The sequence below is a fragment of the Eimeria mitis genome, genomic scaffold (assembly GCF_000499745.2).
Source record: "Eimeria mitis Houghton genomic scaffold, Emh_scaff69, whole genome shotgun sequence".
In the NCBI taxonomy this organism is placed as follows: Eukaryota; Apicomplexa; class Conoidasida; order Eucoccidiorida; family Eimeriidae; genus Eimeria; species Eimeria mitis.
Window position 1 is genome coordinate 9,908 of NW_013574996.1, and position 26,083 is coordinate 35,990.

At 51.9% G+C, this 26,083-nt stretch overlaps 3 protein-coding genes across 3 annotated transcripts in view; all 3 read left to right on the forward strand.

Moving 5' to 3' along the window:
• The window catches only part of EMH_0061240 (uncharacterized protein), a gene marked incomplete at both ends in the record, with an annotated part of 6,433 nt that extends 2,455 nt beyond the window's left edge, over window positions 1-3,978 (forward strand). Inside the window, 8 exon segments of the mRNA XM_013501446.1 lie at window positions 164-482; window positions 801-1,192; window positions 1,196-1,328; window positions 1,516-1,854; window positions 2,230-2,313; window positions 2,440-2,615; window positions 2,789-2,907; window positions 3,125-3,978. Of these exon segments, the coding sequence (XP_013356900.1) occupies window positions 164-482; window positions 801-1,192; window positions 1,196-1,328; window positions 1,516-1,854; window positions 2,230-2,313; window positions 2,440-2,615; window positions 2,789-2,907; window positions 3,125-3,978 (2,416 nt within the window).
• A 2,704-nt stretch (window positions 3,979-6,682) lies between these two features.
• Window positions 6,683-17,231, forward strand: EMH_0061350 (dihydroorotate dehydrogenase, putative; the record flags this gene model as incomplete). Its single annotated transcript, XM_013501447.1, has 16 exons — window positions 6,683-8,288; window positions 8,594-9,561; window positions 9,683-11,343; window positions 11,551-11,911; window positions 12,830-12,905; window positions 13,837-13,940; window positions 14,189-14,400; window positions 14,812-14,919; window positions 15,035-15,157; window positions 15,347-15,444; window positions 15,550-15,887; window positions 16,113-16,154; window positions 16,287-16,331; window positions 16,583-16,720; window positions 16,915-16,995; window positions 17,154-17,231. 16 exons carry the CDS (start codon window positions 6,683-6,685, stop codon window positions 17,229-17,231), a joined length of 6,039 nt encoding a protein of 2,012 aa, XP_013356901.1.
• A 2,211-nt stretch (window positions 17,232-19,442) lies between these two features.
• Window positions 19,443-23,605, forward strand: EMH_0061460 (uncharacterized protein; the record flags this gene model as incomplete). The annotated part of the gene is made up of 11 exons (XM_013501448.1): window positions 19,443-19,605; window positions 19,716-19,952; window positions 20,187-20,747; window positions 20,862-21,472; window positions 21,580-21,689; window positions 21,777-21,894; window positions 22,066-22,254; window positions 22,483-22,700; window positions 22,813-22,928; window positions 23,065-23,266; window positions 23,443-23,605. The coding sequence occupies 11 exons, from the start codon at window positions 19,443-19,445 to the stop codon at window positions 23,603-23,605; spliced, it is 2,688 nt and encodes an 895-aa protein (XP_013356902.1).
• Between the last annotated feature and the right edge of the window lie 2,478 nt (window positions 23,606-26,083).

A 26,083-nucleotide genomic window follows, 5' to 3' on the forward strand; every position in this document is an offset into this window, starting at 1 on the left:
CTTAATAATATGGCCTTGAAGAAACAGCATGAGGACGCAGTGGAAGCCCTGAAACAACGGGAGGCCGCCGAGTAAGCAATCGCTGCCACTATGGGGATTCAGAAGCATGCAGAAGCATTCAGAGACAAATCCCGACGTTGTATGTATGTGTTTGGGTGGACAGGCGTAAGGAGCGGGCCCAGCACCTGCAGGCGGAGGAGCAACTGAAGGATCTACAGGAAAGAGTAGAGGCGGAGACGAATAAAAGGCTGCTTGAAAGAAGCTGTCGCCAACAGCGAGACCAGCAGGCAACGACGCTGCAACAGCGCTACTCTCAGCTATTGCACTACTTGCAGGAGGCAGAGGAGAAACGGAGCTCCTTCGAAGACGGCCTCCGCGTAGCCCAGAGCAAGGCACAGAAAGCAGAAGCCCTGTTGCAAACCAAAGAGGCGGAATTAGCTTATGCTCAGCGCTGCCTAGACACCCTCGACGTTCAAATGCTAGTGCGTCACTGCAACATCTCCACTCATTTCTACTGCTGCTGCATACATGGGACTTCGTATCGAGCTGGTTACTTGAAACGCATTTGAAGCGAAGAGTTGTAGACAGGGCACTGCGACTTGACTNTTCGTATCGAGCTGGTTACTTGAAACGCATTTGAAGCGAAGAGTTGTAGACAGGGCACTGCGACTTGACTAAGGTAGAGGCAGATGGATACAGGCCTTTTCCGCCTGCGTTTTGCACCATTTTCTGTGAGACTCGAGCTTACGCACAGCGTACGTACAGTTCGTTTGACCATTTGTTGTTTTGGGGCCCTGCAGGAGAAAGAAGTGCAGAGGCGCAAAGAAAGAGACAGAGCGAACGCTGCGGAGCAACAGGTGGAAGAGTTGAGGGCCGCGTTGGCAGCTAAGGAAAAAGAAATGTCTAAGCTGATGGCGAGCTCAGAAGGTAGCGCAACTCTGCTCGAGAAGGAACAGGAAGAGCACCGCAAGACCCGAGAGGCCTTAGAAGCCGCACAGGCAGCGTTGAAGCAGCAAGCCGCCGAAATGCAGGCCCCGCGCTTGCAACAAGACAAGCTGGAATCGTTACGAAAGCTCGCCAAGGACTTTCAGGCTCTTTCAGCTGAGACGGAAGCAGAGGAACAGGATATGGAAACCTGGCACAGGGAAGTTGAAGAAAGAAAAGCCAAAGCTCTCTCAATTCTCGAGGCGGCAGNGATATGGAAACCTGGCACAGGGAAGTTGAAGAAAGAAAAGCCAAAGCTCTCTCAATTCTCGAGGCGGCAGAACGTACAGCCCTCGCCGTCTTCTCTCAGCTTGATCGAGGAGCGGCGGACGCGTCAGCTGTCAGTGAATTATCTCAGCAGGTCCGCCACCAGGAGCAGGAGATGCACCTGCAGGGATGCAATAAACTAGCAGGCTCGTGCTCTCTAGGTGCCTTGAGTGAAAGAGTTCAGTGAGCTCCCCATTGCAGCTGTGGAGTAGTGCGAACGACATCTATGCACATCGGTCTGCTAGTTGTGGACTGTATCCTCAGATGGAGGCTCTGCGGCTGGCTCGGCAGGAAGAGGTGGCGGTGTTGGAACGCGAGTTCGAACAAGCCGGGAAGCAGCGAAAGAAGCTTGAAGCCGACTTACAGCAGCGGGAGGCAGAGGCGGCCGACCTTCGGCGGCAGGTTTCCTCCGTCAGCCGCAAATTGCAACGTCAAGCACAAAAGAACAGAAGGATTTCCAAAAGGATTATACGCACTGCGCCCGCCTACGGCAGATGCAGCCGGCGGACCGTGTGTCAGGAACTCCGCACAATGCGCGTTGGCGGGGTTATTGAACTGCTGACCAAATCCGCCAACCGCAGGCCTGAACCGCGTTACATTAAGGTGCGGGTGCATTACATAATATTCTGTTGTCTCAGCTTCTAGTGTGTTGCTCAACTCTTCTTTCGCAACCATATGCAAACTAATAGAAATCGTGCAGGGCTGCTGAAAAGAGCAGCGTACATAGTGAACGGGCTCCGCTGCTCCCGTCGCTGTATCTCAGGAGCCATGATATATGTTCTTGCGGCCTCAAAAGGCCATATTTGCTTGGTGCCATTGGCGGCCCAGTGCAGGCGGTTCACAGATTCTTTCTGCACGCAGTTTTGCTCTGCGTCATATGCACAGCTTGTTTCTTCGGGACTTCTGTCTGCATCAGATGGATGGAATGTTAATTGCACGGTAATGCAAATTATTATGTTCTCTTGAATGCGTGCGCAGCTGTTCAAGCGAGGAGTAGTCATGTGGACTGAAGACCTGGCAGGCAAGAGGGGCTTCAAGAAAGGAGACCAATTCAGTGTCAAAGTACGCCACTGAATCTGCGCAGCAACCAGACTTCAGCTTGTTCCACATTGGCAATTAGTTGCTTGTGAGTGCATGGATTCAACAATATTGAATGCGCCATGACTATCGCTTTGTGTGGCTTCGCAGGACATCATCGGTATTGACTTCGGGACCTCGAGCTCTGCATTTTTGTGGAGTCTTCACGGACCCAAAGGAGAAAAGGCTTCATCTTCTCAGTTTCCATATCCTTGGCGGTGCTTTACTGTACGTACGCTGAAAGACACCTTCGAATTCCGAGCCAAGTCGGACGATGTCGCTCAGGAGTAAGGCATATCCGTTGACGGGTTGTGGATTTACCTGCACCACTTTCTGTGTAGCCTTTCCCTAGATCACCTCGGGTGCTGCTGAACAGCTGTAAGATTTGCATATATATAGATATACACTGTACATATTTTTTGGGGCCAGAGGTGGTGCTGTGCATTGCATGTGGTCTTAGCTGGGTAGTTGGCCTTGGTAGACTGAGCTCTACTCACGGCCCGCCCATGATAGTAGACAAACACGAACTTATTGTCCATCGGGTGCGCATGAAGCTTGATGCTTACGCTGCCCAGCGAGGTGAGCTAAAAGCCGTGCCGCTGTTTTCAGATCTAAGTTACTCACGTCCCTGCACATTGTTTAAATGCATCTCACCAGCAAGTACCAGCAGCAGTAGCAACAATGTACTTGTTCCGTCTTTATTATAAGCTTCAGTGTTTGCGGGAGCTGTGTGCAGATACATAAGTATGTGCGTGGTCGAAAACGCATGTTTTGTATTGCGTTCGCATATGTGCAGGGATTACACCCGCTGTAATGTGGAAAGAAGCGATCAACAGGACCACTGCGCAACTACCAAACCTTCGCCAGCGCCCTGCAGGGCGCCGTGACTCTTCAGAAGCGCAGCTTCAACACCGAAGGGACTCAACAATTTCCCACAGAAAAACAACAGGCTTGCGCAGCGATGATTCTCCCTCCAAAGTCACTTCGCCGCACAAAGAACGTCGCCGTCATTCCCAGCAAGACCGCAGCAGAGACAGCCGCAGACGCGGCCATCGCGAGTCAAGCCGAAGAGCTGAACAGAGGAGTGGCCAGCAAGAAAAGCAACAGAGCCACGCAGACTCCTCCTTTCTTTCCCAGCTGGAAACTCCTAGCCCCACAACGGCTGGTGCCGTTGCTCCTGACGCCAGCAAGCGCAGCCGTTCGCCGAGACGCAGGCCGCGTGAAGCGGCTGCGACGCCTGATGAGACCCTCCGAAGGAGAATGTCTTCAAAAACCCCCGAGAGAGCTGCTAAGGAGAGTTCGGTGACAGCTGCTAGGGAGAGTTCGGTGACAGCTGCTAGGGAGAGTTCGGTGCGGCCGGCCCTCAAGAATCATCGTGGGGGCGGCGAAAGGACAGACTCCCCCGTAAGTTCGCCACCTGAGGCGTCGCCGGCTCATGGAAATGAGAAAACTCATGAGGAAACCAAAATGAAGCATGCAAAGATCAAACAATCAAGGCGCCGCCGTCAACAGAAGAAAGAAAAAACAGACGAAGAAGGTAGCACCCCCAAAGCTGCTGCTGAATATAGATCAGTGAAAAAGATATCGAAAGGCATCTTATCGAGAGCTGGCACTCTTTTCAGGAAGCCGACGAAGAAGACGGGAGAGTAGCAAACAGTAATCACCATAAGACAAAACGGTTAGAGTAGGAAGGAGAGAGTGCGTCTTCGTTCGAACGACGACGGATTGCGTAAGGCAAATATACTGCACCGCGGCTGTCAGTGTCTCTTTTTTCTCCGAACTGCTGTTTCTAGAGGCAGTTTCAATCCCGAATAGTTGATCTCATTGTCTACTGTTGACTGGGCAGTAGACCGCGAAAGCCCTTCTTTACTCAGCACGGTTCATTAGTAGCACTTCACTGCGTCTGTCCAGGGAAGTAGGAAGACGCCTTTGCGAGAGCGGCTTCATTCGCAGCTGTATTTCTACTGGTTTTTCCTAGCCTCAGTACAAGGCGTAAACGCCTATTCCTTGCAATTTACTTTACATTTAATCGGATGCTTGGCATGCTATATGTATACTGCATTCTGCATTTGGGAAGCGTGTGCCACCAGCAGAGGAAAGGAACTTTGGGCGTGCTTAGAGGCTCAGGGGTTTCTGTGATCCACACGACACGTGGATTTCCACACACTGACGGGTCATGCAGCGGACCGGGTGCATGCATCGTGTGGTTTGCACGGCGAGAAAACGGAGAAACGCTTCTCCTGGTGCTTCAACAAGTGATTCAACTCACAAGTGTCACTGGGGCGATTGATCGTAAAACTCAGTGGTAAGTGTAACTTTCGAATAAACCGAGAAAGCCTCAGAGCATGTTGGTACCACCGAAGCCTGCGCACTGTGCATACAAGAGCGAACTGCAGTTGCTTCTCGTGCGTTTCCCTGCTGGAGCCGTATGTCGTCGCTCACAACACTTTCATTTCTTCCTATTCCGCAGCCTCCTTGTTGGGGCTGCCTGGCCTCCCAGCCTCGCGAGTTGCCGTTTCGCGTCGGCGGCGCGGCACAACATCTTTTTGCTTTGGTTGGGATGCCCCGATCATGAAATCGCACGGGGCCCCGACACAAAATACGGAGCGCCTTGGGTAAGCGAGAGTCATTCCACTGCACGGGCTTGCGGCAACGAGAGGCGGGTCGGCAGCAACAGGAACAAAATAAACAGAATCGGCCGATGCCGGTCACCTTTTCCCCCCATATAATATTTTTTTCCCTCGCTGTGCTCGGGGTGAAGGCCCCTCTGGCGACCCCCTTGTCCTCGCAGTGCATCTGCCTTTTGCAAAGTGCCGAATGGAACGGTAGACGTATCATTGTCTGAGATTGATGCACGTGCTTCTGCTTACGCCCAGGCTGTGTGCTGAGGGCTAAGTGAGCGTTCGCCAATTCTCTATAGTTTTACTGCGTATATCAAAAGGCGGGTGGGGTAAGCTGGCGTCTGGTACTGCCTGACGCAGGGGTTGTAGCACTCCGTGCTGCAACTTCTGACAGTTCGCCCACTCTGCAGCAGGCGGAGTCCCTTCTGCCGGTGTGAGCAGGAACTCTGGAGACTAAACGGCATGTCAGCAGCTTTTCTGACACTCTTTTGACATGTAGTTTGACTCTTCTGTAGCTAAAGGTGGTCGTTGGCTACGGTCGACGACCGTCGTTACAGAGTGATCAAGCACGAGGTCCGTAGGGATGACGGCAGTGCCACCAGATTAATCCAACGTGTGTTATGGCAGGTGATATTGACAAACCTATATATAGCCGGAGATAAAAGTGTAGGTATATAGAAGATACGAGGTGTGCCCATAACCCCAGTGGGGTCTCAGGCAACGGGGTGCGTGTATTCGAGTTCGAAAGGTGTACCTTGAGGAGGTTTAGTCAATGCCAGAGGGGTAATCTGCAAGTGAACTGCCTCAACTAATTATGCCTGCGATGCGACTATCAGCGGGAAGCTCGTTGGTTGTAAAACAACAAACTAAGCGAGGCATTACAAAAGCAGCAACCGAGTTCTGGCAGTTATTATATTGAAATTCCTCTAACTGGAGTTCCACTAAGCTGCTTGGGCGTGCAGGAAGAAAGAAGGGGGACGATGCAGTTCTGTAGCATCGATGCCACTCAGTTGTGCGTGTCGGCACACCGTGGATGGAAACGGTGTTTTTATCAGCTGTACAATAGGTTCACTTGTTCAATTCATTTCCAAAATGTGAATCTATAAGCAGCTTTTTTAAGGAATGCTGCCACCAACTGATTTCAGCGAGCAAAGACCACAAGACAAACAACCACCCAAACGTTAGGGCTGGGTGTTGTTCTGGTGGGTGGGGGGGCCATAGGCAGTTCTGCTCAACAAGAGACTAATTATAGAGCGTTTCGTTTCTTTTTTCATATGTAGTTTCCACGATGATATTATATATATACGGCTGTGTTGATTGCTCGCCATGGGACTGTTTAGAGTGGTAACCCCAAGAGTTTGTTTCGTCGAAACGCTGAGGAAAAAACGTACATCTGCCTCAGCACACCTTTGGTAAGGTGTCGATTACAGCTTCTTTATGTTATTCCAACAGCTGCTAGGCCCACATCCGCCTGCCATTTGCCGTCGGTTTGAACCCTGCTGTTGCTACGTTCATCGCGAGCCATTGAATTTCCCAACGAAAAGAGTTCGTATATAAATCATCCCACTTCTGTGTTGCTCATTCAGCAGCTAAGCGAGCCCCTCCTACTCCGCTTGTCGTTGTATCCCCCTTTTCCACCCCTTAGGCGGCACCTCAGGAGTGTGCTGCGCTCGTTTTGAACGGAATGGCGTAGGTATACACGTGCTTGTCAAAGCGGAATAGGCATTGCCACAATGCCTCATCCGCTGCCCAAGTCTCAGCAACATCATGCGGCTGCAGCAGCAGCGGGGAGCACTGCCCCCGAGCAAGCCACCCGGTGGCTCCTGGGGAGGATGAGGGATGGCTCACAGAAAGCGTTGCTGCTGCAGCAGGCCCCCAACATTACATGCAGCTTGCCCTTGGCCCCCTCTGTACAGTCTCAAGGGCATCCAAGACCCTCAGCACCAACAGGGACCACTCCTAAGACGGGGGCCCCTCTCTGGACCCACCCGCACCCCCAAGCTCCCAGGCCGCCGCCGGGGCACCAGAGCGCATGCAAAGGGCAGCAGCAGCTTCACAACCCAGACAACAAACCAAGCACACACAATTCCTTCGCGCCGCCTTTTGGTCCCAATGCCACGTTTCCTTCTGCAACAAATAATACTAGTAATCATTTGAGTGTAGCTGTCAACCAAAGAACCGGAACCCAAGACCACAACAGATACCCCCATGCTGAGTCGCAGCCAGGAGGCCCCCGCTTAGCAGTCCCCCAGGGTGGCTTTGGTCTTCCTACTGGAACAGATCACAGATCCTCAGCTCGCGATGAGGGCATGTTTAACTGTGCACCGCATCCGAAAAGACCTTGGGAGACCAACTGCCGTCTGCAGCAGCCAGCAGACACTCGAAAACATACAAGACTCGTCCTTCGCACAGCCTTGCCGGTTCATTGGCAGCAAGAGCCAACACAACAGCAGCGACAACACCAACAGCAGCAGCAAGGACACCGACATCAGCAGCAAGAACACCAGCATCAGCAACTAGAGCAACATGAACGCCACCAAGAGCACGACGAGCACCAACTACAGCAGCACCAGCACGAGCCCCAGCTGCAGTGGCAGCATCGCGAACAGCATCAGGACCAGCAATATCAATGTAAGCATCCGCAGCACCAGGAAGAGCAGCAGCATCAGTCGCAGCGGGAACCGGACCATGCGCACCGTCAAAGTGCTTCGGCAAGCCGGTCAAACGTCTGCCCCGTGCCTGAAGTTGCTCGTGAAAAACTAGATCTTGATAGACACCAATTTGTTGCATTTAGCAGTAGCAGCAAAAGTGGCAACAGCAACAGCGGCAACAGAAGCGGCAGCAGCAGCAGCAGCAACAACGCAAGTGGCAGCAGCAGCAGCAGCAGCGGCAGCTATCTTGATAGCAGTTCGAACTTCACTGCTGTAACCCGACACAGCGCTGTGGTTCGGCCCTCGCCGATTGCTGCTCAGCCGCAGAAGCATGGTGTTGCCACTGAGGGTGCCTGCCTCAGGGGCGGCTGGGGTCCTGTGCTTGCGCCCAGCGGTCCGGCGCCTCCTTTAGATCATGAGCAGCCCCTGAAGCAACAGCGTGTTTCACAAGTATCAGGGGGCCCCTCTTCTGACAGTTGCGCCCCTTCCTTCTCCCACTCGACCACGCTGCACACGGCATCGGCGGGTGCAGGGGCAGCTACAAAAGAAGAAATGCAGTATACAAGCAACAGGAGTAATAGCTCGCCATCTCTTCTGCCGCAGCATGGAGCGTTGTTTGGGGCCCTGTCTCCAGAGCAAGCAAAAGTCGTCAACGCACCACCACACTCCAGCGTATGCGTCCTAGCCGGTCCGGGAGCAGGTAAGATTCGGCCCGTAAAGATAGGAGGGATTGCCTGCGCAGCAGCAGCGTCATTGCCTGAGATTAGCAGATACTGCAACGGTGCAGAAGAGGCGATGTTGGATGCTCTGGCTCGTGTAGCTCCAGTCATAGTCTTGTGCATGCGCCAGTTCGCTTATCTTTTTCTTTGTTGCTGTTGACGGGCTATTTGCCTCTGAATACTGTTTGTCCTAACGATCAACCCAGGTCGCCGATCTACGGCTTTAGCATCCAGCTATTGGCATTGTTTGCCTCCGCTTGTGTGCTTGTGGCAGGCAAAACAAGCACAATAACAGCGCGCATTGTGGGTCTGCTGCTACAAGGCTGTCGGCCTCTGGCTGCTTTGACCTTCACCAAAAAGAGCGCCACAGAACTCGAGCGCCGCGTCCGCGGAGGTCTTGAAGGCGTGCTGAAGGACCGGCGCACACCGGCGAGTGGCTCGAGCCCCAATGTGGGTGTGTGCGAGATTGGCGAGAGGGATCTGTTTGTAGGAACATTCCATTCCTTTTTTGTGAGACTCCTTAAATGCTATGGAGGGTATGTAGGGGTTCCGCGCGACTTTCGGGTTCTCAATCAGTTTCAACAGCTGTCAATACTTCGCACCCTCATTGACAATGAGAAAAGAGCGGAGGCGCGGCGCCTTGGAAATTCGGGAGCTCGGAGCATAAGTGCAGCGCTGCGCGGCAGTCCAGATGTCCCGGAGGTGTCGAGCGAGGAGGACGACGGATATTCAGATGATGAGGGAGATGCTCGAGTGTCTGGTTTCCAATGCTTCGACAACAGCGCCTTCAACAGTTCCACTAGCAAGGAGGCGGAGGAACTCCGCAAGAGGATCCGGAGCATGAAGTTCATTCCCGAGCTGCTGCAGCGAGAACGGTCGGCTGGCTCGGTGCTCTTTCGCCTGTTCTCTCAGTACGAAAAACACCTCAGGGAGCAGCAACCGCCCCTCCTGGACTTCACTGATCTAACCGTTAAGGCGCTCAGGCTCCTAGAACCACCGGCAGCGCGCGCCGAGTTGGGCGCACAATGGCCCTACCTGGTCGTCGACGAGTTCCAAGACACGAACAGCAACCAGTTCAAGTTCATTTGTCTTCTCGCCTTGCAGAGGCCCCCAAACACACATGCAGCCTACACTGCAACCGGGGCTCCTGCCCTCGTAAACTCTACACTGAGGCGAGGAGGCGTTACCGTCGTAGGAGATGACGACCAGTCTATTTACAAATGGAGAGGCACGCATACAGGGGTAAGACTGGCCCCGCAGCCTTAACCTAGCTAGCTAGCTAGCTGAGTGTCTGAGGTAGCTATTGCGATGCTTTTCCAGCTTTGTGCATTGTACCTAAGCTCCGGTTTTGTTGTTCATCCAGATATTTCACGAATTCAAGCGCAACTTCCCCGACTACCGAGAGTTTTTCCTGGCCTGCAACTACCGTTCCGTGCCCGCGGTGGTGCGTCACAGTTTGTCTCTCGTCAGTTTCAACTGGCCATTTCGCATTTCGAAGGCACTGTACTCTTTTCATGACTCGCCCGGGGATGAGCATCTTCTCCGCAGTTCCACTCCTCAGGGCAATGCAAATATTGATATAGGCGGGGAGCGGGAGGGCCCCGTAACCAGAGATGCAGGCATAAAAGACAGTAAGTGTCCACCGGAAGGTCACGTACACGGGGCATTTCTGCCTTCGCAGAGCTTGGAGGCGCAATATATCTTGAGGTATATTCTCTGTCTAAAACAGCATTACAGCCTGCGATGGGATGACTTCGCTGTTCTTTGCCGCACAAACAGCGCCTTATTGGACCTCCAGAACCTCCTGATGAACTCCCGCATACAACGCGCTGCCTGCTTGCCTTCTTTTCCTTTCTCTTCAAAATCAGCGCATGACGGAGAAGACAGCTTAGCGCTCGGAGACCCCAACAGACCTGTCGACCCGGCGGTGTTGTTTCCAGCCGTGGGCTTGGCGGATCTGGAGTTGCCCGTTGGGGGCCTCCCCTTGAGCAGCACGAGTTCAAGAAGGAATGCAGGGGCGGAGGTGTTCTTACGTCCGGATGTCCTTGACCTTCTCTCCTACCTCCGTTTGGCAGTCGACCCGCACCATGACGCCTCCTTTATTCGCGTGCTGAACAGGCCGCTGAGGCGGGTCGGGGCAAAGACCCTCTTGGCTCTAAAGCGGGTGCAGAACGCATCCGCTGACCATTCAACTGCAGAGCCAGACATCTCCCGCAGCGTCGTTGAAATGCCTTGGGAAAACGTCCCGTGGGCTCCAGGCGCTCAAAGGATACTCTGCGGAACCCCTCTGTGTGTGTCTCTCTTTGCTGCATTGTGCCGTGTGCTGCGTTCCGCCGGGGTGAAAGATGAAATCCCGGAAATGCCCCCGGCACACGCAGATGCAGTGGCAGCAACTGAGGCTGCACGACTGCGTGCGAATCAGGTGGAGTCCCTGGCATCCTTTGCTAAGGCAATCAACAGGCTGCGCTCCATGTCAGACTCGCCTGTTTCTGTCAAGGCAGTTCTGGAGGTCCTGCTTGGTCCCTTGGGGTTGGGTGAGTTCTTCGCCCATAGAAGGCATGCGCAGCGCTCGCGTCGAGGAGGCCTCGCAGAAAGCGAAGGCGCCGGTGGCACGGCTGACTCTGCGATTCCGCAACTGCAGAACGTTGGGACGTCTGCTGGCGCTGCTGCGGCAGGCGGCAAGACACGCCGTAGCAAAAGGAAAGCAGCGGCTTCGGATGACGCGCAGCCTTCTGGAGACATCAAAGGAGCGGACACCCAAACGGAGGCCTCCCTGCGGGAACTGTCCAAGTTGTATGGATCGGAAGTGTTCGCAGATGTTCTCGGCTTGCTGCGAGCTGCAGAGGCCTACTCACCCAACTGGCAGCAGGCAACAGCAGCAGACTGCATCCTCAGACTCCTGCGAGATGCAGATGCTGGACGGTTCTTACAGCAAAAAGCCACGAATGCTGTTACGCTCTCTACTATTCACCAAGCCAAAGGCCTGGAGTGGCAAGTAGTTATTGTTGCAAGAGCCAACGAAGGGTACGACTGCCCCTGCTCGTCTCTCGCAGCTTTTTCCGGCACGAGGTGCCGGTACACCCTTGTCTCCGTTGTGCTTTTATATGGATGTATCTGCTCACACAGTTGCTGAGTCAACCCCGCGCGCATGCGCTGCAGGATGCTGGCTTTTATTTACATCAGCCTTAATCATATACTTTTTTCCTTCGAACCCGTGTGCATGCACTGCAGGACGCTGCCCATGGGGCTTGGTGGCAACCAGCCGCTGGCAGATTTCGTGGGTCGTTTGATTGCGAGCTTCGCTGAGAAACCGCCGAAGCCTGAAGCACTGCGCCAAGCGGAAGCAACAATAGTGCGGCAAGCCTCAGGAAACGAACAACATTTTCACCTCATGGAGGAGCGGCGGGTTTGCTACGTGGCACTGACACGGGCTAAACGGTTTCTGCTCCTCACGGCTCCCCTGGCCGATAAGGCAAATCATCCCCTCAATCCCTCCCGTTTCTTTAAGGAGGCGGGTCTCGTGTCGCAGCGGCAGCTGCAGCTGCCCGTCAACAGGACTAATACAAAGTCTGACGAAAACAAAAATGTTCAAGTACTGTAGTAAAAATGAAAGCACATTGGCCTGAGCTCGGTCCGGCCAATTGCGAACAAGCCGATTTCGAGCACATTGACACAACGCTCAACACTTCATTTTTTTGTTTGGCGCTGGTTTCACCCAAAAAAAACATGTAGCTCTCTGCCTGCATGCAAATGCATGCGGCAGCAGGCGCACAAACTAGAAACAAGGCTCGTGAAAACTGCCTCCACGGCGCTTCATGACCAGAGGTAATGTTTTTCTTCTTAATGGACTTGATGGACGTGGGCAACATACAGGCACATCCTACCTTCTCCCTCGCAAAGCTTTGCAACGAAACTTCTTTGCTTTGCACCATGCAATGGGACGAATCAGTTCATTAAGTTTCGCCATCTCGAGAGGCTTCAGCTTTGGCACTGCATGTAGAGGCGGCGATCGCTGCAGTTGAACAATGGGAGGGACAGATCTTCGTTGACCGCATTGTGAACGCGGCAGGCCCAGAAAACCAGAGCTTCCTGGGAGGTTGGCATCGGGGGATCGCTTCTAATGATTGGCAGGAATGCCTCTCTGCATACATGACACGGGTACAGACACGAAAAACACAACAACCAGCTCAGCGTCGCTCGCCGCTCTTCCGTACTCTGCACAACTCAACACACAAAACCAGCAAATATGGAATGCCTTAGATGGGTGCGTCGTTCGCCCACGCCGCCGATCACTGACCGCCTTGTACAGAACGACAGTTCGTGGCGACTAGCATCCATGGATGCAGTGGAGCTGAAACGTAACGGACGGCAGGTATACTCACAGGTTCATGCGGAAATTGAGCTGCAGCTGCATGCAGCACCTTCCACGAGGCTCTTCCCATCTGTTCTCTACTGGGAGGCAGCACTCGACCGTTCGCGCATCGGCTGCGAGTTGGATCGCTCTGGGTAGGTGTGGCTGAACAAGGGCAACTGGAGCGTTCCTTCCGGTCCATTTCAGCAGCAAGCGCAAGCTGCAGAAACGCTTGGTAGGCGGAAGGAAGATGAATGCGGCGTCTACTCGAAACGGGGTCCTTGCCACTGAGCTTCAACCGGGAATTCAGCAGCCTATCACGAAACTCAACAAAATCATTCGATTCTGCGGCTCTCAAATACGATTTAAAACATTCTGTTTCAAATAAGCCGCTTCACTAAGAAACACACACTTCAAGAGGGGCCCAGCTGGAGGTCCCCGAACCTCAGCAGGTCTCGATCGCCAGCTCCACAAAACATCTAAATGCCGCCTCCCTCATTCCATATGGAATGTTTTTACATATTTCCATTGCTGTTCCGAGATCAGTGGTTTTTTCACCTGTCTAGTGGCTGCCTTTGATGGCGATCATGCGTTGCATGCACAGACATGGTAGAACCCGCGATTCCCTGTTCTGAAGTATTATGAATGCCTTCTGGTTGGAAACGCGAAATCTAATTATCAGATAGCCTGAGGTGGTGTAGATACGCCAGATGGGAAGTTGGATCCGTCTGTAGTCTTACGAGGCCGTCTCGAGAAACCAACCATGTCGCATCTGCTGGCATTTGGACACTCCGCAGGTCGTATTCACTTCAGGACCTTACTCTCCGTACGTTGGACGTCGACTCTGTTGAACTCAAAGCCTGTTTGCGGCGAATCGCCGCAACTCTCCAGGCCAAGCCAAGCTTGTCCCCCGTTATTGCTGAGTCTGAGTAAATCATCGGACTTACGGACAACCGCGTATACTGCGTGCAAGGGGGCTGCTTTTCCGCCCTCTCCGGAACTGCGCGAAGCCATCCTTTCCCGCTCGCTACATCGTAAACAACAGACACTGGCGGTCTTCGTTCAAAGAAGCATAGCCACGACCACGGGCCGAGATGCTGCTGCCTCAGCGGACGGGCTCGTAACGAGGCCTGTGACCGGCGATGGTTCGTTGGCTGACCGTGCAGATTCTGCCGTTCCCGGGTCTCCCAGTCCCCGTCTAGTCGAAATTGATATGGAGGACCTTGAAAAAGAAAGAAGGAAACTCATTAAAAGAAATAATTTCTATGGGGTAATAAAAATACCACGCAGAAGTCACTTGCTGCCCCATTTGCCTTCTGCGTCAGAAATAGTGAAGTCGTCTATCGATCAACGCAGGCCAAGCCATTATCCGATACAGTTACGTGTTGATGCCTGTATGCTTGCAGCCACGCGTAAATGCAGAATGCACGGGAAGATGGATTATGCCTGGAAACCGATGTTGGAGATCAAGGCCTTCGAACATATCTACTTCGTGTTGTTGTTGGTTGCATGTTGCAGAAAATGCTGCTGGGCTTTCTTCTGACTGGTGGAGCGCTAATGTATCTTGCCTACGCCGCTTCTGACGTCAGCTCGGGCTTCATACGTCACATGGACGGTCTGCTGGAGCTTCTTTATGAACTGCTCCCTGAAAACTTTCCAGACCCAGAGATGGCTCACCACGTTGTCATGTGGTTGGCCGCCCGGGGATACCTACCCTATGATCTCGAAAGGTGATATTGGCGACGCCTCCTGCGCTTTCGCGCACATGCATGTACACGCTTGCACCGATGCAGCCATGTACTGATGCTTGCAAAAGCGAAAGTGTGGGTCTCTGTGGCGTTATCTATTTGACAACGTGTCGCATAGTCACTTGGATCTCCATGCATATGCGTCGGAAAAGCTATCTTGTACACAGGAACTACGCTCTCAAGTAGTTACTATTGCTGATGCCTGGGCTACCCTGCACCTCTTCATAAACCGGTTGCTACTGTTGGGGATTTATTACAGTCTTATGGCTAATCGCCCGTTTGCGCTGGCCAGAAGCTTGAAGGGAACTTGAAAGAGCGAACGCAACGGTGTTGTGCCGCTTACTTCGCGAAGTCCGTTTAGTGGTAGCTGTAATTTGTGGCGGTGTGCTTCAGGGATGATCCCGAGCTCAGCGTCAATATAAAAGGCGTCACTTTCCACACCCCGGTCGGTTTGGCGGCGGGCTTCGATAAGGACGCTCAGGCCCCCTTAGGCTTCTGCAAGTGCGCATGTTGGTCCCATTTCTGCTCTGAAAGTCCACAGTTAGCCTGGGAACCGTATGCTGGTTGCAGGCACATAAAACGGATGCATCCACTCATGCATATGCCTTGTCCACAGAATGGGATTCGGCTTTGTAGAAGTTGGGACTATCACACCTAAGCCGCAGCCCGGCAACCCAAAGCCTCGCATATTTCGTTTAACCGAGGACCGGGCAATAATAAATCGCTGTGGCTTCAACAGGTGAGGGCTATACAAGTTTAACTCGATCTAGTCGATGCGTAGCCAGTACTTTTGGCCTTGCTGACGTAGGAATCAACTCAGTTGTGATCCCTGCTGTTCTTTGAAGAATCTGACGAATGGGGATGTTTCTAAGAGTGAACTATCAGCCGAAATGCACCCACAATGGATTCATGCCCACTGTCTCCGCAGCGCTGGACTAGACGTCGCGGAGCCCCGCCTGAAGAGGGCGTCGGTCGACCGGTGGCAAGACCGCCTGGCGCGGCGTTGTGTCTTAGGTGTCAACATAGGTAGGCAAGAGTTGGGCGCGCTTGTGCTTGGGTGAGGTGACAGACTGATGCCCAGCGAATGGCAACCGGCCGATAAAGAAGAACATCTGGATGCCGCTCCCTCAGGCAAAAACAAGGACACGGAACAGGCGGAAGAAGACATCCGTGAAGGGATCAGACGCGTCGGTCGCTTTGCCGATTATTTAGTCATTAATCTGAGCTCTCCTAACACACAAGGACTCCGGGCCCTGCAGCAGCGGGACCACCTCCGCAGCATCATCGTCGCCGCACAAAGTGAACTAGACAAGCTGGAGCAGAAGCAGAAGATACACGAGACTAAACCTTCCCAGCCCGAAGGCGTCGAGGAGAGAGCGAACCATGCGCCACACGATATCGCACACAAGGCTCACGACTTCTTCCCGACCCAAACAGGAAGGCGCCCGCTCCTGTTTGTTAAAATCGCGGTTAGGCAGCCTTATGAGCCAAGCACTACGAAACCGCAGCAACAGCCCCACCTAGACTAGGACGTTTCACCTTCCCGCGTTGCTTACGGTGCTAGTAGTGTGCAAGTCCTCTTCAAAAGCATCAAGAGCACGCCAGACACTCTGGCAGTTCCAGCTTCCATTCACTACCAGTTGAAATGGTGTGGGCATTCCTGTGTGCCTTTGTTTATGCATCTGGGTTAACAGCCAGATTTGACGGATCAGGAGAAACGGGATATTGCGGATGTCGTAAGTTCTATTCAACCTCTTTTCTTCGCTACAGGCAAATTTTCATATTTTCCCTCAGTGGGGGGTGCTTCGACACTACTGCGGCTCTGGCTACTGTGCACGCACAGCGGCTGTTCCTTCTCATGTTTGCAGGCGCTTGAGACGGGCCTGGACGGGCTTATTGTGACAAATACAACCGTAAGGAATACGGACATGGCCCTAAACCGCTAGTTGGTGAAGGTGTTTTACCGACTCCTTACGTTTCACAGCGGCTGCGTCAGTTGCGACCCCACGGCGCTGACCAAAGGGTCTTGCGTTTGCGCACCACTATTGATCGGGAGACTGTGCTCGGTACACGTTTTGCGGCTTCTGGTTTAGGACAGTTGATTCCGTAAGTCCGCTTCGGGTTGTAATTTGTGCACTGTGTCGAGGTATTTGCCTTCCTGCAGATCCAGCGCCCAGAGTCCCTTCAGAGCAAAAGTAAACAGGAGACGGGGGGCCTGAGCGGTAGGCCTCTAAAGGCCATGGCGACTCAGTGCGTTTCGGATATGTACAAGATGACCAACGGCCAAGTCGCAATCATCGCTGTGAGCTTAGTGTAGAGAACACTAGAACGGGAGTTCAATGGCTCTGTTGCTGTCCTCCCATTCTCCTGGCTGACTTCTCATACCAGGGTCAGTACAGAAGAAGCAGTCAGCACAGTACACTATTGTATTTGCAATACGCTACACATTCCGTTCAAACGCATCATTAGTTCAGTTTCTGCTGCTATGCGACACAGAGTGGGGGCATCGAAACTGGGTTGGATGCTTACCAGAGAATCAGAGCCGGCGCCAGCGCAGTTGAGGTGTACTCTTCCTTGGTACGACCCAAAGCGCCACTGAGTTGCTCCTACATGATCAACCGTTCAGTCCCCCTCGTTTGGCCCATGCACCGGATTAAGGTATAAGTGTTCCCGGGGGCGGCTTTGACGCGACTCTGCATGGAGACCATAGTATAGCTGCTGTTGCGTTTGCACAGATCTACAGGGGTCCTGTGGTGGCTCGAAGAATCAAGGATGAACTTCTGAGCATTTTGAACCAAGCAGGCAAGCCGTGACGCTGTTTACGTGGCACTTTCTTAAGTAGCCTTTCATAACGGTCCTACTTTCGGGAAGTAAAATTCGTGAATGCCTTGTGTATGCATCGGCAGCATGCAGCATGCCTGAGCTTCTTTTGGTCCGTGTCGGGGTTGCCTCCAGGTATTTACAATGTGCAAGATGCTGTGGGACTGGATCATCGGCCACCGAAAAAGCGCCACGTCCAAAAGCCGACTTTTAAGTGAACGTGCGGTTTCTTCTACGTATAGTTCTGAGGGGAACGCGACACAACTAGATCTGGTTCTGTTTGTTATCGTTGGAGGTTCGCCATCTGCCGGTCGCGGACATGCAAGGCGGCCTAATGAAGAATGAAACCAATCCAGGGGCTGTGCCCGCAAACAACAGCAGCCCCGGCTGCCCCCTGCTGTTGGGGGTTGGAGATTATTCATTAATAGAGTTAGTATTTAGTCGATTGGAAATGTTTCAAATTGTAGCATGGACATCTGAGGACTGTAGAAGATGTTGGGTGAACGACCGAGGAAGCGCCTTTTTCTTTTCTTTTGACATTTTTGAATCTTTTTCGACGAAAGGCCACCACTCCCCGTAAACTGCTGTTGCAGCGTCCTACATGCACACTTGCCCTAGAAATTGTGCAAAATGAGCGTTGCACTGTAGACAAGTTCTCGGTAAATTGTGTTGAGCCAGCGCCCTAGGCAGGCTGAGCCCTCTGGCTCAGTTCTTGAGAGCCATAATAAAGACCCATAATACACGATGGGAATGTCCGTGTTCACAGGAAAGTGGACTATGTGGAAATGATGCTTCCTTGCAGCTAAATGCATGACCAGATATACGCTTCCACAGAAGAGTGGACATTGAGGACTACGATACTTGCTTGCGGCTAGATATATGACAGCATGGAGATAACATCGCAGTGCACGGCGGCCCGTTCGCGGGATACCCGCGTAGCCTCTCATGCATGGAAGCAACTTGTGTGCTGACAGTTGGAAGCCTATTTTGTAGGGAAGTGACTATTCGTCGCAATGGGATTTATTTGTTAATGCTTGGCACGCTGCACTTGCCCCCACACGGCATCCTGCTCCGTGCGCCTTGGCGCCCGTTTACCCGTAACGATAGGTTGAAGCATCCAAATAGGAAAGCCAATACGTCAGCTGTTTATTTGATTACATGCTTTTGGAGTTGCGGAGCAATATTTTCATGATATGTGGGACACTTCCTCGTGGTTGCTGTCGCCGTCGATGCATGTCCCGGTATTGAGACCTTAGGGGGTGTAGATTTTGTCGACTCATACTGCGTTAGCCTGCATGCAAATACGATGCTAATTTTCCCTTAAAAATGTTCTCCATAAAGACGCGTGGTTCAAAGGCACACTTTTGGTGTAAGTGGGAGCATTATGGAATGGAGAAAGCGAAGAGTCCCCCCACCGCACCGAAGTTCCCGGCGTAGCTGTCCCACAGCCTCGGGGAGCACCGGTCAGTCCATCTCAATCTTCTTGATTCTGGGCTTTTCGAGCGAAATTTGCGATGCGTTTTGTTTATTTTGCAATTATTTTGGTTCATTTCCAACTTACCCTCCAGGTGTCCCCTGCTACTGAGGCTGACAGATTGCAGCCTTCGATGCAGGCCTTGCTCGATGCAAACGAGAACGGCTCGTTCTTTGAGCTGAAGGGTATCAGTGGTCGTCTCTGAGATGCGCAACATCACCTTTGTTTCGACTAAAAAGACAATGCTCGTGAAAACCGGCAGTGCCTCTACTGACATTGGGAGATCGTCTTGAGCGGCGTTCTGCATCCCAAGAATTTTAGCTTTTATGGGCTCCACGGGCGTCCGCATAAAAGTTGAAATTACACCGCCACATCCGCACAAAAAGTTCTTTCTTTCCGCCTGATAGCAGGATCTGCAAGGGCTGCAAAGGGCAGTGACCATACCGCCGATAAGACGGCAATCGGTTACTTATCGTCTGCCTGACGGACGGCTGCAGGGAATACCGACGAAAGTCCCATGGCTCGGTTGAGGAGCTTTGGGTTCCCGAATAGCCCATACACCACATTGCATTCCTTCATTCACCTATATTTGCCCGGCGGGGCAGAGAGAGGCGACCGATGGTTCCTGCTGAGCTGGCGGGGCCAGCCGAGAATGCCTCGATAAAAAGGCGCGAGAAACATTAGACCAAACTATCAACAATAAGGCCTAAAGAAAGGAATAGGACTGAAGATGGCAAGAGGCAGGAATTGTGAAGGCGGAGGACCATTCATTCGGCCGGAAGACCTGCACATGTGGCTCATTTCTTTTGCACTTCTAATGGTCCTGACGTCGAGCCTGTCTTTCGCCTCAAATCAGTTCCGCCCAACAGATGGCCCTCTTTGGGTTGAGTTCGGTGAGGGTTTGTCTTCCAGATATGATACAATGCTTCCTGCAATATTTATTTTCGGTATACATGTCTGCCGTTGTTCATTTGAGTGGTGGTGTGCGTTTTCTGCTTCGCAGCGATCGTGGTTAATTGGAGTGTTGCTTTTGGGGCGTGCGTCATAATGTGGTCATTGGCACGCCTGTTCAACAGCGAGAAGACCGAGTGGAAGCTCCTCTCTCTGTCTTTGTTCTCCGTTTTAGTGCCTCGATCCTGCTTACCATTTCGCTTTGGCGAGTTTGTAATGCATCAAATGTGCTTCATGGGATTCAACTTCTTCACCGACCACATCTCCTGGAAAACAAATACATTCTGCGGTACGGGGCCCGCAACACGATATGTTGCATGCGTAGTCTAGTGCCGTTTCCTACATTATGCACGCGCAACAGCTGCGCAAAGCCCCATCGTGCACAGCTACTCAAAAACATGTTACCTTTGTTTCTGGACTGTTGTCAGTACTACCGCAAGCATACAAAAACGAAAAGGGCTACTGTCTTTTTCAAGCTTGTACATGTAGTAGCTGTTCCTTTGTTTGCTGTACGTGTGCGAAGGCCTCTCGCTGATAATTATGACTGTTGCGGACTTTATCTGGAGTGTAATACCTCCTTTCGTTGCGTTGATGAAATTCTACGCATTTGTTATAACGGTTATTGTTGGCAATTTGGGCTATCGCATAGTGCAGGTATTTTACAGGCAACTGCGGGAGGCGAAACGGCCCGCACGCCCTACTTATGCATGCGTTGGCTCAAATATTGGCTACAGAGACAAATGGATTAAGTCCGCTGATCCCCCGAAGGCTGCAATGAACCAAGCGATGCACTCGTTTCTACTCTACGTCTATAGGCAGCACACCACAGCTCCAACTGGCGAGTTCCTGCGACCGGCAGACCCCTCCTCCATTGGGCAAAGACACTTACAGTTTACTAGAAACAGCGTGGGAGCCTCGTCCCCAATTCGAGGCTTTTCTCGAAAAAAAGCAACGAGTCCCACCTTGGCTTTAGCGCGGCGCTACTGGACTAAACTCGACAACTGCTCCCCCCTTTACTTCCAAGCCGTGCACCGCCGCCTTATCTTGTGCAAAGATGACATGTTTCGATATGTCGTTGAGATCGGTAAAGGCTGATATTCCCTGTAACAGCAGGCCCCAGTACGAAGTTTCAAACCCTTCATCTTGATTTCAAGCAGTATGCAGCGTTGTGATGATTGCTGTGACAATTTTGATGCAGAAGATTCGGGCGTTTGGAATAAGGAGAAGGAGCTTCAGCTTTTCGCGGTGCCGAGCTGCCACTACGGTTACGTGGATTCCATGTGGTACCTGGACATGACCTTGCCAGCTGCATACGGCGGACGTGTTTGCTGTCGTTTTGAGAATGCTGTGCACAGCAGAAAAGTTCTGCCTGCTGCAAGTACACAATCTGAAGGCGAAGCTCTAAACGGGGCTGGCGTATGGATGCGTTCCCCCGCAGCGGCTTATACAGCCCTGACGGGCATTGACTCTGTAAAAACCGTTGAGAGGTACTCATATCTCTTCCGCAGCGCAGTATCCCTTGAACACTGTCCTAGCGATCTCTGCAAGTCAGCGGAAAGCGCCATACCACCGTCTCTGTTCAGCTGCAACAAAGGTCAGCCGCTACTCGGCACGCAGCAGAATGCAATTTTGCAACAACACGATGGCCTGCAGCTTCTTGAGCCCACCATCGCGGATACAAACGCCTCTGATGCAACAATGCAACCCTCGTGTTTTCGGCAACTTCCGTCTAAGGAGGACAGGATGCTGAACGAGGAAAATGTTCACGAGATTCCGCCCGCCGATACTTCGCAGCCTTTTCCCGAAGGGGTGAGTTGATTTCGGTGTGTTCTGGTCATCAGTTCCTAGTATGAATCGGTCAGGATATCGTCTTGATCTTCTATAATATGGGGGGTTGAACGTCGGCTTTTTCTCAGGAAGGTGCAGCACAACAGCGTCGGCAAGCCGAAGGCGGAAGGCGCTCCTTCAGGCTGAGGCGTCTCGGCTGGCGGTTTGGATCGGTCAGATCGACAAATGCTTCAAGGTGGTAGGTCATTTTAGTCTCAAAGCGTGGCAGCCAATGCACTCACGGTCCTACAACCACCTTGTCCTGTTGCTCCGTCCTCTGTTGCAGTCCCCGCCTACAGGAAGAAACTCGGTCGTGTGGCTGCCTGCGGCATCCTTGGGCTGTGGAAGGACACCGCAGTGTGGAGGGCAGAGACCCACACGCCAGCAACGGAAGTGGGGAGGAGGTATGAACACGGAAAGATGTTGCAACAATTGGGGAGCAGAAGGGTCTTTGTCTTGGCATATGGGCGTGTGGGGAAACAATAACCTGCAGGCATACCTTACAATGTTTTGCTTGTAAGTGTGTGTTGGTTTAGTGGGCGTTTTCATGATTTCCATTGTTGTTACTGCTGCAGGCTGTCGTGCCGAAGGTGAAATGGGGGGTGTTCGAAGACAGTGCAATCGAGAGATGGTACCTACTTTGGCGGGCAGAGTATATTATTCGTTTTTACAAGGAAATCTGCTACATCAGCCTGCTCATCTGCGCTCTCCAGTGCTTGTTTGATATGACACGGCGATACGTCGTCGAGTGTCTTAGCCTGGCAGTAAGCATGGAGGATAACTGTAACAATAATAGTTGAGTATTCTATTAAATTGCAGGCTCTTGAATGCTTCTCCTAGGGTTGGCTAACGAACTGCTTGTTGCCGCAACTGATCTCCCTGGGGTTTATACTGAGAGAGGAAGTCCTACTCGTGCCCCTCTACTATCGTCTTGTGTCAGCTGAAACACGGCAGACGGAATGCGTTTGTGGTTTTCCCTCTTTCCTTCGCAGATTGAACGGTACAATGACACTAGCGCGGCGGAGTTGGAGTTCCTCGGTGTACGCTTGCAGATGCCTTCATGGAGAAGGACGCTGGCCGCCTTGTGGAAGCCTATACTGCAATATTCAATTCTGTCGGCGCTCATTTTGCCCATGAAATTCATGGAGAGCCGCGGGGGGAAGAACGTCTGGAAGTTCCAGCTCCTAGCCCTCGGGCAGGCAGTAACATAGTAAGCATTACATGTTTCTTCTGCCTTGCATTAATTATGTATATATATATATATATATATATATATATATATATACTGCGCGTGCGGCTGTTTGCATGCGTGTTTGCTGAAGCACGGCGTTCGCATTCTGTGAACTGCTAGGGAGATGTTACATTATGGCGACAGAGCCCGTTTTCACAGCGGCGACGAAAATTCCCAAAGGTGTGGAACTCACGTTTGTAGTTGGGGGTAAGTTAAGCTGACGGGGAGAGGAAGCTGTAGCTTCTTTTTCTATGTGCAACCAACTGCGGCAGATGGAGCACGAAGCGTTGTTACCGAAGGTTGGCTTTGACGGTCGTGATACTTTATGCGTGCATACATACAGGCCATCTGATCCTTCCACTCTTTAGCATTGCCGTCACTGTGCACCTGCGACGCATTCCGGAGGCTACGATTCTTGTTATCTCCGTTGGTTCGGCTTTAGTGACAATCGTCGTCCTGTCTGTTGTCGGCTGGGAATTCAAGATCGCAGCGTTCTTTATGCTCAGTCGCACCCTTTACGCCCTGTTTTCCATCATGTTAGTTAGGTAAGAACCACGCGCTCTGTTTTTTTCGGTTCCATCTTGAATTCTAGTGAGTGCTGTTGAACACGAGCATGCGCGCATTTAGTCATGCATGCTGCTGTGAACATCTGGATGCACGTGTCACGGCCCTCCTGAATTTGTGTAAAGTATCTTGAAGTTTATGTTCTGTCATCATGCAGGGCCTTTGAAAACGTTAGGCGACAGCTTTTCGCAACTCAGGTGTTGCCCTTCCTGATGTATTTATCGACGCTGGCGAACAGCCAGCGTGTTGAAAATTTATGTGCCATTCGAAAAGAGCGAGACCATTGTGGTTTCCAGCACGCGGAAAGTTCTCTGCCTTAGCCGGTAAATAGGGCCGCGCAAGCGCAGCATATGATACCTACAGCCCGCCCATTGTCTGGACCCAACAAAAGTAAAGAGGGGAGTTTCGCAAGTCCGATCGAAAGCTACGTTTTTTTTGCGCGGATGGATTAAGTAGAATGTAAAGGGGCCCACAGAAGTGATGCGGAAGCAAAGGCGCTGCTGGTGCAAGCAATTGCCTGAATTTTCTTTACCATCGATAGATCTACTGGAATGAGATCAACGAATCCTGGTGCGCAAAAAGCGGTTTTCAGGGTCTATACTAGCAGATTGGAAGGAAGTAAATTTGTGGGACCTCAAGAAACAGCGATTAAACTAAAAGGGAACACTGACCGTTGCAATGTGTTCGCCTTCTTCAACACGCCAGATGCTCGCAATATTCCAAGATGTGCATCTCCTAATAGTCATGCTTTCAGCATTGTTTGTTCATCGTCATTTATTTGAGTATTTATCTTACTAACTCCAGCAGGCAGAACCGTGTTTCGGGTAGTTGAGCTCTTCCCCCTTTGATTGCTTCATCTACCCTTTCATCTCCTTCTTGTTGGCTTTTTATAAAGGCTGCCAGCTCTCGGCAAGGCGCCCTTCGGCATCGGTTTTTGGCTTACGTGTATGTGTTAGTGGATCGGGTGATTTTCTTTTCACATTTGTGTCATTGCTGCCAGCATCGTCGTGTGGGAACCGGCGTTGCGTGTTTCCGTTGCTTAGTGTGCATTGTGTGTTTCACGTGGGGCTGCGCCACCTCCAGCGGTTGTCTGCGTGTAGGCTGCTCCGTTTTCTCTTATCTTTCGGAGTGGCGCAGAATGTCGTGCTTATTTCTGGGATATTGCGTGGCGAGTAGGTCTCTATGTGACAAAGTGCTAAAAAAACGCATCAGAAGACATTTCTCTGCTCGACTGTATGGATACTCCGTACGAGCTCAGCAAGTCCTTCTGTCGGTGTTCTTGTATTTTCATGGACTTGTAGCGGCCCCGCGCTGCAGCCTGCTGGCGAATTTGTGGCAGTTGCGACGGGGGCCAGCTATCTGCATACTGCCGCGTCACAGCTTGGGTAACACCTGCAGGGGCTTGGTCATAACTCCAAGCAATGGATTCTTTTTCCTGCAGCAAGCGGGCTGATTGACTGGCATATGATCACACGAAGCCGTCGAAGCAAGGAGCAGAGAACACCACTCACACACTAGAGTCAACATCGCCGCGCACCAAGCGAGTGTCAATCAGCATCAAGCTTCAAGAGCGCTGGACCTACAATGGATTCGAAATTGTTTGACAAAGAACGTACCTAACCATTGTTTTTCCAGTACGGAAATACTTTAGATGTTGCAAGAGATATGCATGAAAAATGCTTCGTGGCCACGAAGGGCGCAGAGAGGCTCTGCTGGGATTTGCTCAGCGCATAATGATTTGCATTGCTTGCATGCCAATAGATTGTATAGGCAGTGAAGGGAATGGGCGGGCAAACTTCCCAATCTCTGTGGGGTAGGAGGATGAATGACACCTCGCACTACAGAGGGAGACGGGCGGGGGTGTGGCAGGGTCAAACTAAGTTTTGCAGAAATTCTAACTGGCGAAGGTGAAATGCCTCAGCAGGTATAAATAGACTGGAACACAATGAAGAGGTGAGACAAGAAAAAAGTGGTAAAGACGCAAACACGAGTGGCATGGGCAGACAATCTCAACTGTTAGGGAACTACTACGCCCAGAAAGTTTTTTCTGAGCTTCTGCGCGACTCTGCACCTGTTTGGATCTTTATACCTCTATTCGAGGTACAGCACCTGCAGATTTACAATCCTCTGGATAACTCCCTGTGTATCATGTTCTGTCCGGGGTTGTACATGTATTTATACATGAGTGCAAGCACCCTGCAGATGGCTAAGTAAATGTTCAACAATTGTTTACAGTGTTAGTGCATGCAGAGAAGGAGGTTTGGTTGTGGTTGCATGTGGCTTTACCTTGCAGCAAACGTTGCAGTGAGGTGTGATGCAACTCACGGCCAGGCTGTCGCCCTTCCCCTTGGGCCGCTGTGCGCAGAATGCCTGGGGGCTGGAGTGGTCACCAGGTTTATGCAGACTCTTATCTATACTACTCTAATTTTATTATAGGCCATGATTTTCCGTGAATGAGGTCGAGGACTCCCGTCATGAGAACGGTTTTGCACTGAGATCGAGGACCCTTGGCGCAATCCGCCCAAGCAGGCAGAGGGGTCCGGTCGGCCTGAAATTGTGAAGGCAGAACACGGCAACAGTTCGCCGCTAAAGTATTGGGATAGTTGCTACCTACTCTGTGTTATGCGGCAATGTGAGTTTCGTAGTGCACGACAGCTTGTGTCGAGCTGCCACCAACCCGTTTCGGACAGGCGAGCACATCGAAACCCCCTGCGCTGCATAACGTAGAGTAGACAGCAACAATCCCAATACTTCTCAGTGCTGGAGTTTTTAGATCATGCTGTAAAAATCCCGATGCA